This window comes from Harpia harpyja, chromosome 4 (assembly GCF_026419915.1).
Source record: "Harpia harpyja isolate bHarHar1 chromosome 4, bHarHar1 primary haplotype, whole genome shotgun sequence".
Lineage (NCBI taxonomy): Eukaryota > Metazoa > Chordata > Aves > Accipitriformes > Accipitridae > Harpia > Harpia harpyja.
Window position 1 is genome coordinate 29,346,707 of NC_068943.1, and position 16,376 is coordinate 29,363,082.

At 37.1% G+C, this 16,376-nt stretch overlaps 1 protein-coding gene across 2 annotated transcripts in view; it reads right to left on the reverse strand.

Moving 5' to 3' along the window:
* Nucleotides 1–16,376, reverse strand: part of VWA8 (von Willebrand factor A domain containing 8) — a 199,716-nt gene that overhangs the window by 50,297 nt on the left and 133,043 nt on the right. For both annotated transcript variants that reach the window (XM_052786057.1, XM_052786058.1), the window contains exons 30-37: nt 14,255–14,371; nt 13,707–13,771; nt 13,482–13,607; nt 12,732–12,841; nt 10,535–10,689; nt 8,584–8,785; nt 2,846–2,927; nt 690–894 (exon numbers count right to left, since the gene is read on the reverse strand). In XM_052786057.1, coding sequence (XP_052642017.1) covers nt 690–894; nt 2,846–2,927; nt 8,584–8,785; nt 10,535–10,689; nt 12,732–12,841; nt 13,482–13,607; nt 13,707–13,771; nt 14,255–14,371 — 1,062 coding nt within the window. The remainder of the gene's footprint in view (nt 1–689; nt 895–2,845; nt 2,928–8,583; nt 8,786–10,534; nt 10,690–12,731; nt 12,842–13,481; nt 13,608–13,706; nt 13,772–14,254; nt 14,372–16,376) is intronic.

The window sequence follows — 16,376 nt, forward strand, 5'->3', positions numbered from 1 at the left end:
AGTTAAAGATGCAGTTGAACAGTTCTGAATTTTCCCTCCATGTTGCAATGGTGATCACACGTATTAGCCAGTACATTAACACTTGTATATACATACATACATGCACACACAGCATACATGTATATCCTGTATATTTTCAACATATACCTAAACATTCCACATGAGAACATGTCTGTATGGAGACCCTTGTAACTGTGCTCAGCTGGAAGAATTTTCAAAATCAGCCAAACGCACTACTGTGAACTCAAGGCATCTTCCACCTAGAGTTTGAAGTTTCTTTTCTAAAGTACAAACACAGTAATTTTTTCCAAGTATTTGAACTCTGGAAAAGTATATGCTTTCCTTAAAAATTAATTTCATTATTCTACATTTTGAAAGTTGCAGTTAAAAATCAGCAGGAGATAAAGAATTGATTTGCATTTAAATGTAGTGGAATTTGGCAAAAATACAAACACTGCAAGAAAAAGAAACTGTCCGTAACCATAAATACAGGGGTCACAAATACGCTTTTTAATTAAGCTATTGTGTCTTTTTTTTCAGTGAAGACATCTATTGACTTTTTCTCGCAGGTCTATTTCTACTTCACAGTGTTTTTCAGCACAGCTCTACCTCGACCCTTCTCCCAGCTGAAAACTCATTTGCAACTCCTTTTGTTAAATGTTTTTCATTTCAGCTTTGTGAACTCCTACCTGCACAGGACGACCATCTTCTTGGCCAATCATGTTCCTCCAGTCCTGCAGCGACCGCTGGAGGCTGTCCAGCCCCGTCTCCCAAAGCCTCACACCACCTCCCATGTCCACACTAACCACACCCACTTTGCCCAGTGGTGCCAAGAGGGCATCAGCGTCCGAGATCTTAGAGAGCCATGATGTATATGGAGAGAGAGACTGTGATCTGAAAAACAAGGATTCATGTGATTTTTCTTGAAGCTGCAATTAAAAAGAGGACGAGTATTTCTGTAGTTAAGGTGACAATTAAATGAAATTACATCCTTGTTCCGTGAGAGACTATAACTAAGCCCTGCAGACCCTCTATTTTGTCTGAAACATTTCACCTGCTGAAATTGGATACAACCAAAAGATACTTGTCAGTATAAAAAGCAGTATAAAAGACCTGCCTGAAAGGGAATGTGTTGCCTAACCTACTGTTGTGTCTCATCTATCTGAAAATAGTCTTTACAAAAAACTATAAGGAATTTGAAAAATTTTAAAATGTGTTATAGAAAAATAGAAAACTACAAAAGAAATAGGAAAGAACATGACCTGGGCACTGAGGAAAATACCTTTCCATCAACTTAAAGTAATACCTTTCCCTAGTGCTTTAACAAAAACAAAGGTTTAACCACTCATTTAAAGATGGCACAGCTTTATGCATAGAGAATCTCAGCACTGCTTTAAACTGTCAACTTGCAGACAAAAATTTACTACTGAAACAGAGGGCTTAATAGCTACATAATATGAAGGGAAATTTAGATAAAGTAGGAAAGATTCTTTGTGTTTTTTCAGTACTGTTAATGACATGCATAATGAACTTGGCAACTTGCACTAATACTACAATTAATAATCTTTAAAGATAAAAGAAGCAATAACACATAGGCCTCTACCTACGACTCAAATTGCCATGTACTAATTCAACTGAAGAAGAGTTATCTTAGCATTTGACCAGGCTAACTACGCCAGGAGGAAAGGCTGTTAGATTTTAGCACAGAACTATGCATATATATAAAAAGTCACTTTATTTATCAGTTCTTAATGGAGTACATTTTTAAATCTGGACTTGCGCTCAGATTTGGCATAAATAGCTTAAGTCCTCATACTAGGTTAAGGGTCATGATGTTGAGGTTTGGCTTTGTAATTTTTGTAATTTCTTATAAAATCCTAGTGTAAAATAAAGTGTGATTCCCTATTATTTCTATGTTAATGCCTTACATTTTTGAATGACTGTAAGATGTAGGCCAATGGATCAATTATAAAATGGTGAACAGTCCAAAATTAATCCTCTATTAATTAAAAAATTCCACAGATTATTAATGATGCAGAATTAGTTTAAGTGAGAATCAATTAATATTGTCAAACCCAACATCAAATGGATAGAATTAAAAAAAAGAAATATAAAATTCCTGGTGTGTGGGTTTCATACATGTGCTAGTTAAACATGCAAAGTTGAGAGACTGCTATTTAAAACAAAAACCTTTATTATTATTGCAGTGGAAAATGACAATTTGTAACCAAAATATATATTTATATCATAAAACATCTGTAAATATGCTCTACAATGGTCAGAGATGGATGTTAAACCCAAACAGAAGCCACACGGTCTGGCTATTTTAATGTATCATGCAAGATACTTGTGTGGAATGTATACTTTCCAAAGGGAGAACCAAAACTTAGAGAAGCTCAAGTTATTTTCAAGGTGAACTTTATATTGGACCAGAACTTGATTCCTGGTCTCCTAACACCTAGCACTGGATCATTCTGCCTGTCTTTGTTAGACCCTAAAGATAGAGAAAAAGGAAAAGAAAAAGATAGCAAAACAAAATGAAAGAGTGTAGAGGATAAAGTGGTGAAGAGGTGGAAAGAGCCAAGGGAGTGAAAATCAGAAGATAAAGCTACCTTTCATATTTACTAATTAATTGCTACATTTTCATTGGTATCACCTAGTAAACAGATAAGAACTGTTGACAAAAATATGCTGCAACGATTGCACAATTTTATCCACTAGGTATGAATTATTCTTACTTCCCACGTCAGAAGAAATATTTGCTTATCCTGAAGTAATAATACACACTAAATTCTCTTTGCTCTTCTGTAAGACAGAGGCTGCTCTAATCAATAAAATCAGTTACCTCGGAATAGCAATGTATTTGATTTTCTTTGAGTTAAGATCTGTTACTTCCAAGTATCCAGCAGCTTGTGGAGGAGTGACATCTGAAAACAAACAAACATGTTATTTTCCTGCTGCATGATTAACCAGTTATTGCATTTGCATTTAGCAGATTAAATTTAAACATTTCATTATACAGTACCTGTCAGAAAATAATAAGCATTCACATTCAGTGGAGGAGTGTAACTTGCAAATACGGAATTGTTTTACTGTTATGATAGTGACTAACCAGACAGGCACAATTATAAAAGAACAATGTATTTGTATAGCAAATGTCAAAATTACAGACAAATATAGCCCTACTCACAAAAGCACTGATCAGGCATTACTGCAATCCCTAACTCACTGCTTTTATCTGTCACTGAAGATAACGTCAGCTGTATATCTGACTTTAAAAGCATATTGAGGAACATTTCAAAACATTGTGCTTATGATTCCTGCTTCAAAATTTCCCAATAATATTAACCTAAATGTTGTTGCCTTAAATTGAACCACTCTTTTTGCAGGTAGATTCCCGGTATGCAAAGATTTTATAACTTAATAGTAAATAGCCCTAGACTATCAGGCATTTAATATTCTGTTTATAGACAGTTTAATGAATACAGCTAATTCTATGGTCCCTCCCTCAGAAATAAATTTGTGTGTGTGTGTGTGCCTACATTGGCTTTTGCCAACATATGAGTACACTCCGCCTGGGCTCAGAAGTGGCTTCCAGTTAGGAGCTGGCTTTCATCTGCCTGGAATAAATTGAGGAACTTAAGTTTTTCAGAAAAGAAACCAGAAGACTGAATTACACTGCATAGTATGGGTACAAAATATCATTGTCACAAGATGAAAGCAAGTCTAGATTTCCTTCTGAAACAACTTCTCTTTCACCTCCTTGAAATGAGGGAGAGCCTCATGTTACCTGCAGAAGTGTTGATGCTTGCATACAGCACGCACAGACGGAAAAGACCAGTAAGACCAGCAGTATAAGGGGATCTAACATTCAAATGAGTATAAAGAATAACCCACAGCAGCACTTTAGGCATATCTACTTTATCTACATATCTATAGTGTGCAAATCTACAGCAGCACATCTGTTGACTTTACTCATCTTCATAAAAATGGAAATATCAAGCACATTGGAAATAGGAAAAAAGGTCTGGAAAAATGCAGGTTTGTGGGCTACAGAGCACTTTTTGTTTTGCCTAGATTTTGTTACTGTTTTAAAATGTGCTCTCTCTTTCGGTGGTAATGGAGAATAAGATGTACATTAAAAATTCTGATGAAGATCTACCACACAGAGCTGATACTGAACTGGAAGGGGTAGAACTGTGGGATAATAATTAAAAATTAAGTTAATAACTTAGACAGAAAGCACAAATCAACCAAATTAAATTATGGAAAGACAAACGATTGCAGAGTAGGAAGTTAAGAAAAGGTAATCAAATGTTTAAATGCAACACAGGAACAACTGGCCGGGCCCCAGAACTGCAGTCAAGAATCTTACAATGAAACATGAACATCAGACCTAAACAAGTGCAGTTTGTTCCTCTTTTGCTGAAGCCCAACAGAGAACAGCTATGCACAGCTCCAGACATCAAACAGACATCAAACTTTCCTACATGTGTGTAGGAAAACACAGACACATGAGAGAGTCCTGGGGGTGACAGAGGTTAGAATGGATGGACTATAAGAACAAATGTAAGGAATTAACTTTTTTTGTGTGTCTAAAAAGAGACTTTTTTTTTAAAAACACATCCCATAATATCAATAAGATCCTTATAAAGACAGCAATATCATCCTGACTGAGTGGAGGTGACATGAAGTATTCAGTTTTCTTTACAGCAAAAAAAAAAGCTGGATACTAGGAAAAGCTTTTCTTATACAAGGAGAGTAAAGCATTGCAATAGGCCAATTGTTGACAAACATCAGTTAAGAAGAGTCTAAACATGTGTCATCCTGTCCCTATATAAATAGGTGGACCAGATGATGTGTTGAGGTTATTCCTGTAACTGTGTGTGTTACACTATATGTTGTTCCCATTACTGTCACACTAATAGAGATACGCACTCAGTAATAAACTGTTATTTTATATTCATGTACAGAAAGTGCTGAGAATCCAAGTAAATATTTGCTCTCAAGTAGCCTTCATTTCTATAGCCCTGTTCTTAGAATAAACATGAATACTTATTTGCTGGATTCTGCCATGGTCTTGTGTGAGTTTATATTTTGTGGCCATACATCTATTTGGCAGTCTGTGGGGAGATTATTACTTGTTATAGTTTCTTTTTAAACATAACTATTATCCTGGTTTACAGTTCCAATAAAACACAAAGGAAATTACTTCTTTGCTTGTTGTTCCTGGAACAGTTTCGGTAATACATATTGGAGCATGCTACGGTTTGGCTGAGTACTTTGAATTATTAATAGAACTGGAAGGCTGTGTGCCAGAACTGACCAGTTGTCCAAGAAGATGAGAAAGAAAGCCTGATAGATACGCATACCGAAGCAAAAATATAGAACAACTTCTCAAAGGCAACATAAGACATTAGTGCAAGAACTTCAAGGGACTGCCACATACTCGATTTTATGTAGTAGGATGCCTTTGCTTCACTGTGTCATCTCCCAGGAAAGGATACAAAGAGTTATGAATGAAGTCTTATACAACTTTATAGGTAAGTAACTACAGGTTTCCAGTGCAGAAACAACAGCACGGACGAATCACCAAACGTCCAAAGGCCTCCATGAATTATGCAGCACACTCAGGAATAAGCAACACTGAATCTCCAAGGGATGAAGACTGTTAAGTAGCTACTGGTAGCAGCTAAATGTGCATTCAATTAAATATTCTGTCGATTAGTGAGATTGAGAGGCAAATGCTAGAAGAAACAATAGCCCAGCAGAGAGGGCTGCAAACACTGGACCTCAAATGGGCACAGTAAGGACTTATTATCTCACCTTGCAAGTGAGTACATGAATGCGTGTCTCTTTTCTTCTGTCTTCTCTTTTTCACTTGGAAAGATTTTGGATTCATGCCACAACAACGGCAATACTAGGTCTCTCTAATCTAGTACCCTGTCTCCAAGAGTAGTTAGATGCTTGACAAGTGTAAGAATGGACAAGAACACATGGTATTTTCCTCAAGTCACCAACCAGTTCCAATCCAGGGGCTTCTTAAACTGAATGTGGTGTCTATGTTTTTATGTCTACATATTTAGTAACTTTCCACGAGTTTGTCCAGTTTTCCTTTGGATCCATGTTTCAGCATTCACAACATCCTTTGGGAAGCAGTTTCACAGGTTGGTTCCCTGCTCTGTGAAGAACCACCTCTTGTTTGTTTTGATGAAGTTCCCACTAACCCCATTAGCTGCCCCCTAACTCTAGTACCGAGTGTAAAATTGTTGCTTTTTCCACATCTCCATGCCACACATGTTCTTGCAGAACTCCACCATATGCCCCTTCCCTGATCTTGTCTCCACATGCAGGAGATTTGGCTGACGTAATCTTGCTCATCCTTGTCACCCTTTTCTGAACTTATCCCAGTTCAGCCTTCTCCCACCTTGAGACAGAGGACCAAAACTACACGGTGTTAAGGACACACAGATTTATACAACAGCACAAAGATATTCTCTGTTTTCTCTCTGTTTCTTCCCTAGTAATTCTTAACATTTGATTCACTTTTTTTGACTGCTGCTGAGCTTTGAACTGGTACTTTAATGAAACTATCTATCATAACACCAAAATCATGCTCCTGAGATGTACTGATCAGCCCCACCATTTTAGATGTAGAATTAGGACTCTTCCTTTCTTCCTTCATGTACATTATATTTACCTATACTGGATTTCATCTGCCATTTCTATTGCAGTCAGCATCGTAGTCCTTCTGTAATCCTTCATGGTGAATCCTTTCTACTGTGAATAATATCGAGTATCATCAGCAAACAGTCATTTCACTGTTCATTAATTTTTTAATTTTTCTGTTTTTTTTCATGACCGTGCTGAGTAGCACAGGTCTCTGTAGGATTCCACTCATAGCTCCTCCACTAGAAAAACTGGCCATTAACTGATAAATGGAAATGTCTGAAGTCCTGAAAAAATTCTATGGAAGAGAAAACCTAGAGTCTTGCTCAAGTCCAATTTAATTGTATCAGTAAGGTCATATTAAACATGATTTAGTTAAGATCAATTTTGGTAATTCATAAATTAAAACATCATTTATAAAAGGAAAATCAATAATAATGATCCTCAAGAAGGACTTAAATCTTTCAACTTAAATGGCCATAAAGCACAAATGAAACCTCATAAAATTTTCTATAAATTTAAAGCTATCAATCACTATTCATGAATATATTTCACCACAGTTGAGGAAAAAAAAAGTTAGTATCTCGTTCAGCTGTAACAACAGATATAAATTAAATTGCTTGGTTAGACAGAAGCCAATTCTCAGACAATTTGCTCAGGTCACTGGTATCCAGGATTCATGAAGAATGTCCCCTGGTTTTTAATTATATTAATCTAGCATTATAAAGTGTTATATACCACAGCAACTTAAAAGACTTTCAGAAATAACTGTCAAGATCTCAATTTTAGGTATCATTTGGAAGCGCTGTATCCCTCCCTCACTCCCAAATTAATAAACTAATTTTAACAAAAACTCAGAAGATTTTACCTTCTGAATTTTTATACCAGCTACTTCAGAGTAGGTTTTGGGGTTTTTTTTATCATAAAGGCCTAAAAAAAAAAAAAGACCCAGTCTGACCCTTCCACAGTTTATAAAGTATGAGAAGATTACAGCCTGAAGTGGCATAATTCCAAGATCGTCATGCTAACTCTAGGTTTTAGTAAATTTAATCTTTTTAAAGGCTAACCTTTTCTTTACAAATGTAGGCAACTTCAGTTTTCTACCCTGTTTATATCCTTGACTTTGTTTCTTTAGTCAAGTGAATGTTTTATCCTTTCAGTAATAAATAAAAGGATTTCTCTACACAGCGAATTTAATCTGTTAGACCATTTATTTTGTAAAAGGGAGTTAATTTGGAATAAAGCATTTTATTTGTGGACAGAGAGTTCACATACAGAACAAGTCAGGAATAGCTTCTTGCTGATGAATTCCGAAAACCTGCCATTCTACCATATACATATATTTTGGGGGTTTTCTCTTTTGATAGTGACCTTTCCTTGGAGATTTCTAGACTTAATTAATGCAAAACTCACAAATGCTGTTATTTAGCACTAACTGGTATATTTTTAGTCATTGGCTGAAGAAGCTAAAGATACAATGATAACAGAAAGCTTGGCATGGAAGCACAAAAAAGTCTGAAGGTCTGTATTCTATATCTGCTTTATTAGTGTACAAGCAGAGGATGTTTTTGCTGTATGTGAATGTTGCTCATGCAACATTCTCTTGGACAAGAGAAGAACTAAAAAGCCTGAGTCTCTTCAGTTTGGACAGGAGGCAGATGTGACTGAAGTTTACAAAGTCATGAAGGTGATGGGTAAGGTGAATGCAGAACTGTTATTCTCCCGGTATAATTCAGCATGTTAATAAGATCCAAACTGATTTTAACAATGAGTGCAACTACTCTCATTCCTCCTCAAATGCTTGCTTTGTGATTCTTTAAGAATATTTTGGAAAAAAATTCATGAGTGATTGCAGTTTACAAGCCAAAAACAAGCATGTACAGTTGTTGCAGCACAAGTATATGAACCTCTTACCTTTTGGGTAAATGTCTTTCAAAGGCACATCTCCAGGTGCTAAAATTCTGACTATTTGATTAGCAGCCAATAAAGTTACACAATTGGTTTGTTTTGCAGCTCCTGTTTTCCTCCGGGCTCCATAATAAAATGGATCAGAAGGAGAAGCACGTTTGTGACTCAGAGAGGAGTTTCTTTTCCAGCTATACACTTCACTAGGAGACTGCAAGAGAGAAGGAGTCTACTGAACAAAACGTTACTATTATCGAGCCTAAGAACAAACATTTCTCGATAAGTCCCACTTCTTATCTAATTTCAAATCAAATGTAGCTACTGTGGTTACCTCTCATGTCACCGCATGACAAGGAGAAGACCTCGATTATACTGTCATTAAAAACTCCTATAGGAGTGAAAAACAACAGACCACCTACACAGATTTTAGGAATTGAGACTCTTTGAAGATCTGAAGTTGAATCAACATTTTTTTTTTCATGTTGAACCAGGAACAGAAAGCATTGAAATAACCTAATCTGGAATCAAACTATGTAACAAACTGTTACCATAATCTAAATTTCCACTAATGTAGATAAATGCAAACAGATATTTCAGTAATGAATTCAAAGGTAGGCATTAAGGCTGGAATTTGGCTCCAGGTTCAGAGACATAAATGTAGGTGTCCACATGTGAGCCAGGTGCTTCATCTCCCACTATAGCCAGTAGAGCCTAGAGAATAAATCATCTCATCTTGAAGAAGGCCACTACATTTGGTCAGCTGAGCATTGCTACTACGAGTAAGAGCTTAGATACCTTGTTGATACTAAATACCTACACCATTAACACTAACCACCGAATCTGAAGTTTCGTCCCACCACCCTCACGTTCACCTTTAGCACTCCCTCTTTGACATTCACATGAACATTTAAAACCATGTATAAGGAAAGACAGGGCTTCAGTCTAAATCAGGGAGAGCAAAATGCTTCATCTCCAGTGTCGGTACTGAAGTGCGTAGCATCTTTAGTACTCCCTCGTCTAGACCACCTCCCTTTTCCAAATCTATTATAAAGAATATGAAAAGCTAGTAAAATCAATGTGGCAATATAAATCCAAATCAAGTAAAACTCAAAAGCTAATTGCAAAGGCAGGGAATGTCTTATTGACAAAAACATATTTTTGAATCATTCTGGATTTCAGAGTATTTTCTTCAATCATTTGGCTTTCCCCAAATTCATGTCTATTAACAGTTACATTTTCTAATTTGCCCCAGTTTATTAAGCAAACTTGATATAGAATTATTTATTCCATAAGCACCACAGTTTTTGTGTATCACTAGGTAGTAAATATAAATAAATCCAAGGAATTAAACATACTGCTTTTATTTTCCCTGTGTTTACCTCCACTCCTTGCAACAGCCTTAGTCATTACACTGCTAAGTTTCACTTTCCTTTCTGGCCCTTTTCCAATTGTGTCACAGGAGAGAGCACAATTACATGCAGTATTTACACTTAACTACATTATTAAATAGTGAAGGGGCTGTATAGTTTTGTTACCATTTTCTGTATCTGTTTTCTTTTTCTTAAATCTAGAGTCTTGTTAGCTGCTGCACACTGAGCAAAAAGTTCACACTGAACAGTCCAACGTGATACTGATATCTTTTTTCTCAGTGGTTATATTTAATTAAAAATCTATAAAAACCACAGGATTTAGAAAATATTCCTCCAGCCAGCACTGTTCAGAACTTGCCTACAATGAATTTTGTCTGTGCTAGACATTATGTGGTCCAATTTCTTACTATTTCAAACTCCACTGAAATCCCTCTAGATTAGACTACCCTGCGAAACGGTGTACACCACATGCATTTGTCATTTACAGTCATTCCCTTCTTTTTCCATATCATTTGGTAAACAGGTACTTAACTGGTTACAGAATAAATGAGATCATATTACTTCATTGTATAATAATGCTGAGTATTTACCAAGAGGTCTGGGAAACCAATAACAATAGTAGCATAATTATGTTCGTCTGAGAAAATCCTGTTGGGGGAGCTGATCTTTTGTCCCACAGCTGCACTGAGGTTTTCTGAAGATAGCTGGTCACTTGAAACGGCATGCGGCACACACAGTTCTGACGCTAAACAGGGAAATTAAACAAAATGAAAGTCATTAAATCCAGATGTGCAATAGGAAACAATATTAACTGTAGGAGTGCTGAGCACTGATCATTGCTATTACTTTGAGCATAAGATTACTAAAAAGCAAAAGATTTGATTATACTATACTATAACACAGAAAAGAAGTCAGGAAATAACGTTATTTTTATAAAATACTTAAAATCAGGAAATACTAGCTTTGTAGTTGCTTATACCACTTAATTTTGCCCTCTACTGTGCAAATGAGGCAGGAAGCCTGTGGAATAGAACAGCTTGTGATCTCATTGAGGATTGCTATAATGCAAATGCACAAAAAGGCAAAATGCAGCTTTGCACAGGTAAGTGTCAGCGTGACACTTCCTGGCAGCTGACTTGCTGTCTGCAATTTAAATAATGTTATTTGTAACACATTTCTGGTAAATAATGGTCTAGTTTTCTTTTTCTTTAAGCTAAGGAAAACTAAATTATATTCTGTGCAACTGTAACAGCTTTTTACCTTGCCTCAAATTATCAACACAGTCAGAATCCCCTATCTTTAGTTCTGAAGTATACACTGTTCCCACTTCAATGGGCAGACTATCTCGTTTACCTGGCAGTGGGAGAAAATCTTTCCTCCCTCAAAGGATGAATGGGCTACTGGTTTGGGTCAGTGGCAAACCCACACTGGTCTACCTTTTCTTAGTTCTCCTGCCACAGGTTCTGCCTCAAAGAATGAGAAGAGGCTGAAGATGTTATATTTGGGGTTTGCTGGATGATTTGGAAAAACGTGGAGAGGGGAAATGGTAACTTTTTAGATTGGAAGAGAAGGAATAAAATAACAAAGGATAAAAATAGCACAAAAAGCATGCAGCAATAAACTGTCCACAAATACTTTTGAGACTGGAAATTATAATAACGTTTCTACCCATCTGAGGAATGATCTTCTATAATGGTTTCTAAATAAGGCAGTAAGAGGAAGGAAACTACTGTGCTCTGATGGAGCTTGATAAGTTGATAGAGTAAACTACAAGAGATAAAAAGGATCCCAGATATTTAAGCTGTGGTTAGAGTCTTTGGTAACCAATTTGTTGCTGTTTGTGTAAAATAAGCTGTATTTGTTATTTGTCAATAACATTTGCTTGTATCGTATTTACACTGTGTTAATCTCATTCTTCATACTCATGCTAGCCACAAGGACCAGGACAAAACTTCTTCCCTCTTTAACACATATGAAGTGGTTTCTCTATTTTTTTCCTCTGTCTCTCTGAAACACTCTGGAGATAGGCCAAAGCCCATAAACTGTTCGGTGGGATGCACATGTACTTCCAGTGTTATTAAACCAGGCAGACTAAAGATTTTGTGCATTGTCATCAAATGCTCAGGGTTCAAAATGTCATCAGATCTGAAGACAGGCAGATCTTACCAGGCAGAATGATGATCACTGGCGATTTCTGCCTTCTGTAGCCAAGACAGGCCTCAATGCCTAACACCATTTGGGAATTTTACTGAACAAATTCTCCCTATCTTTTAACACAGGTGTGATGGCCTCGATGGCCTCCTGCACATTATCCACAGAAGTTTAGAAACTGTGACTTCTGTTCTAACAGTAGGTCTTTTGTATTTTTATAAGTGTTGAGACATGTCTTCTAGCTCATCTGAGTGTGTGTAACAGACCTGCAACAGCGTTTGGACTGGGCTCATCAACATATTTGGTCCCTTCTATTCTACACTTTAATTCCTGCCTAGTTGTCTTTTTTCCTTTTCCATTCTGTATACTTGTACGTTTCCTGAAAGTCCATGGCTGAGGGTCTTAAATGCTACAATGAAACAAAGATGCTTTATTCAAACAACCTGAAGTTTGAGCATGGAATTTGCCATGCTTTGTGAAAAGTTATTATTAACCAAACATGATAAGGGGAGGACAAAAAGAGAATCAGAGAGAAGGTTACCCAGACCTTTAAACTAAAAGAACCTTGTTTGTGCAGCTGCAAACACAGAAATTATTAAAAAAAAAAAAAGAACAGGCCAAGCTTGCATTCAATACCCGTTGTTAAGCCAAATCCTGTATCAGCTGGCTCTTCACTCAATGCGTACAGCTGGCAAACCTCACTGTCTTCAGCTTCCATATGGGCACACTTGGTTAAAAGAAATTTCCTGTAAAGGATACACATTTATAATAATTCATGATTAAGCTTATAACTCTAAACAAGGACTTCTATCTTCTGAAACAGTGAAAACATTCTACATTTATATAAACAAGGTTATCAACACCTTTTGCTAAAACTAAATATGATTTACCAAACATCTGTGAGATAGGAAAGGGTAAGCCAGCAAGTGGCAGATTTGTCTTCTGGTAACTATTTACACACTTTATTTGCTGTGCATTTATAAAAATAAGACAGCAGAGTAATATTTCTTTCATGTGATCATGAAAGTAAAACAAGCAGGCACTAACTCTGGACGATGAGGCTGTATATCCAAAGCTAGGTCTACCAACATTCTCATTTCTAAAGATCAATACCACCTCAGTAAAAACAGTATTAACATGCATACAATCAAAGCTAGTCTAGATTTTCAGAGGCATGAATTTAGGCAAGCATATCCTGTTCATTTCCTACTCTAAAAGCCTACCTGCACTTTCACCAGAGCAAATCTGCATCTTAAGCACCAACTGTTTAAGTCTAGCCAATCTCACAAACTGAAAAAACAACTCTGAGACCAGGAGTGAAACTCCTGAACATAAACAAGACACAAACAAGAAATAATGCCAACAAGAAAACTAGGCTTAACTAACTGATTTGTTTCATTTTCCACCAAGAGCCACCGGTCTTCAGCTGCCAGGAAAACAGATTTCAGATTGATCGGAAGCGAGATGGTATGAGTTTGACCCTCCAATACATCCAGTACAATAAGGCGGTTTCTGTAAAATTGGAAGCCAAGAAAAGAATAATCAGATAGGGATGTACAGGAGGAGATCTGTTATAAATCAGTATAATACAAGGATATAATTTACTCTCACCCTGCTTCTTTGTAGAAGACCAGCCAGTTTTTGTGTGAAAACTCTCGGCACATTTTGTAGTTGCTCTGTATAAAAATATGTCATACAGCAATTAGTGTTTGTTAGATTCATCCCAGTGGGTTTCCGTGACTCCCCTGAAAGTGCGCTACATTCTTCCTTTATTTAGAGTAATCAACAGCATTAATTACCTTTCAAAACGCTATCTAGCCTGCCTTGTCCCAAGTCATATAATTGTGTCATAACTGAGTTCATTATTTTGGACATAATCCCTTGCAACAAAATGTTCCGTTACTTCCAGTTGTAGGTCCAAAGAGGGATATTTTAAAGACAGTACAGACAATACAACTTATTTGCATTTGTCATATCACTATTCCATAACGATGCTAGTTTATGTGTAAGGCATTTAAACCTACATAACAGTAAACAATTAAGTGCTTGGGCCGTAAAAACAGAAAGATGAACGATCCTGGGGCAGTTTTTCCAATACTGAGCTTTGATTAAAAAAAAAAAACCAACTTGGTATAACAGAGGCAGGTGCTATTTCTCACCATCTCTTCTTTGCTGCTCCACCAAGATGTTCTCTTAGGAGACTCTTGAGCATCTGGTAACAGCAAAAGTCGGCGAAGGGCACCATTGTTTGTATCCAGCAACAACACAACATTGCTCTGCAAATGAAAAGCAGACCTGTGTACATCTCAAGCCCATTTAAGAGACTACAACAAATCTATCTGAAGCACTTTTGTAATGCTAGCTACTTAGGACATCTTGAAAAGATGATCTAGATTTTGTTGGAAAATGTAGGCTGAATCCTCTTGGTCCATTTCAAAGCTCACGGAGAAATTTAATAGGTTAAGTACATGGAAAAAGGGCTGGAATGATATTCCAATTTTTCTATAATGTTTTACCTATACATCTCACATTCACTTCTGCATAAGCTCTAGGAACTAGACTAGTATGGCTTACATGTCCAAGCTGTAGTCCGCTACAGGTGAGAGACATACCAGTTTTGTTCTGTCAAGTCACTAAAATATCTCATTTCAGTTTTTATGTTTTCTTAGTATCCCTCTAAAGTACCCATTACTTAAGTTACACTGAAGGCGAAAAACTGGTGAGAGAAGAAATGGCTTAGTACTTTCTCTCCAAGTTCATACTTCTGATACCATGGAGCCTGTTAAATATCCCAGTGTGTGACAACCCTTCTGTGACCTGCACGCTCAAGACAGCTTAAAGCGTCAGAGGTAGGACAACTGTTGGGGGACAGCAGGATGACTCAGGAGGATGGAGATCAGAAGCAGACAGGATACTGAACAGAGTGGTGCAAGCGTCCTCCAAAAATCACATGTGAAAATATGGTATGCTAAATTTTGAACTGCTTCAGATTTCTCAGTTTGTTACGCAATGTCCCAGGGTTCACACATTATTTCAAATTATGGGGGCATTTTAAACATTTCTTTTTACAAAGTACTATAGCTGCTCCTGTACTGCATTCAGCTCTGGGGCCCCCAACATAAGAAGGACATGGACCTGTTGGAGCAGGTCCAGAGGAGGGACACGAAGATGATCAGAGGGCTGGAGCCCCTCTTCTCCTATGAAGACAGGCTGAGAGAGTTGGGGTTGTTCAGTCTGGAGAAGAGATGGCTCCAGGGAGACCTTATAACAGCCTTCCAGTACCTAAAGGGGGTCTACAGGAAAGCTGGAGAGGGCCTTTTTCCAAGGGCATGTAGTGATAGGACAAGGGGCAATGGTTTTAAAGTGGAAGAGGGTAGGTTTAGATCGGACATAAGGAAGAAGTTCTTCACTGTGAGGGTGGTGAGACACTGGCACAGGTTGCCCAGAGAGGTTGTGGCTGCCCCATCCCTGACAGTGTTCAAGGCCAGGTTGGATGGGGCTTTGAGCAACCTGGTCTAGTGGAAGGTGTCCCTGCCCGTGGCAGGTGGGTTGGAACGAGATGATCTTTAAGGTCCCTTCCAACCCAAACCATTCTATGATGATTTGATGATTCTAATGTGCTTAACTTAGAATTCAAGAGAACAATCATTCAGGGCCAAGATTAACCACAGCAAATGAAATTTAAAAGGTACAAAAGAAGAAGTTAATTAAGCTTTGGGTTGAATTTTCTGTTTGCCATTCAAGGAAACGTTAGGTTCTGCAAGTACATTAGGTTCTGCAAGGACTTACTAAAAGTAAACTGTCTACGTACAACATCTGCAACAACACACAATAGACGTTAAGGAAGTAAAACATAAATTCCCACAAATTCTCCTAAATAAAACAAATACAAACAATCTGAGTCACAGCAGTTTTGGTCTTTTTGGTACGCTTCATACTTTCACTAGGATCATTTGGGAGAATTAACTTTATTTAATAATGACAGTCATTTGAAGCTAAATATGGTAAAGCATTTAAAATATTGCCATGTTATTTGGAGCATTTGGGAATTTCAGCTAGAGTTCAATATGTCTAAAAAAAGAAGTTTGCTTATGTATTACAACCCAAAATTATAGAAATGTGGTTCAGGACAAAAAAAAAATTGGGCATTTGCTTTGGATTTTGGTTTTCTGCCATATTTTATTTATATAATTCTGCAAAAGCAGTGCTGAACCAAAGCAATGCATTAGCCTTCCACGTGAGATAAAGAACACATACAAATCAATTACATTCTTCCACTTA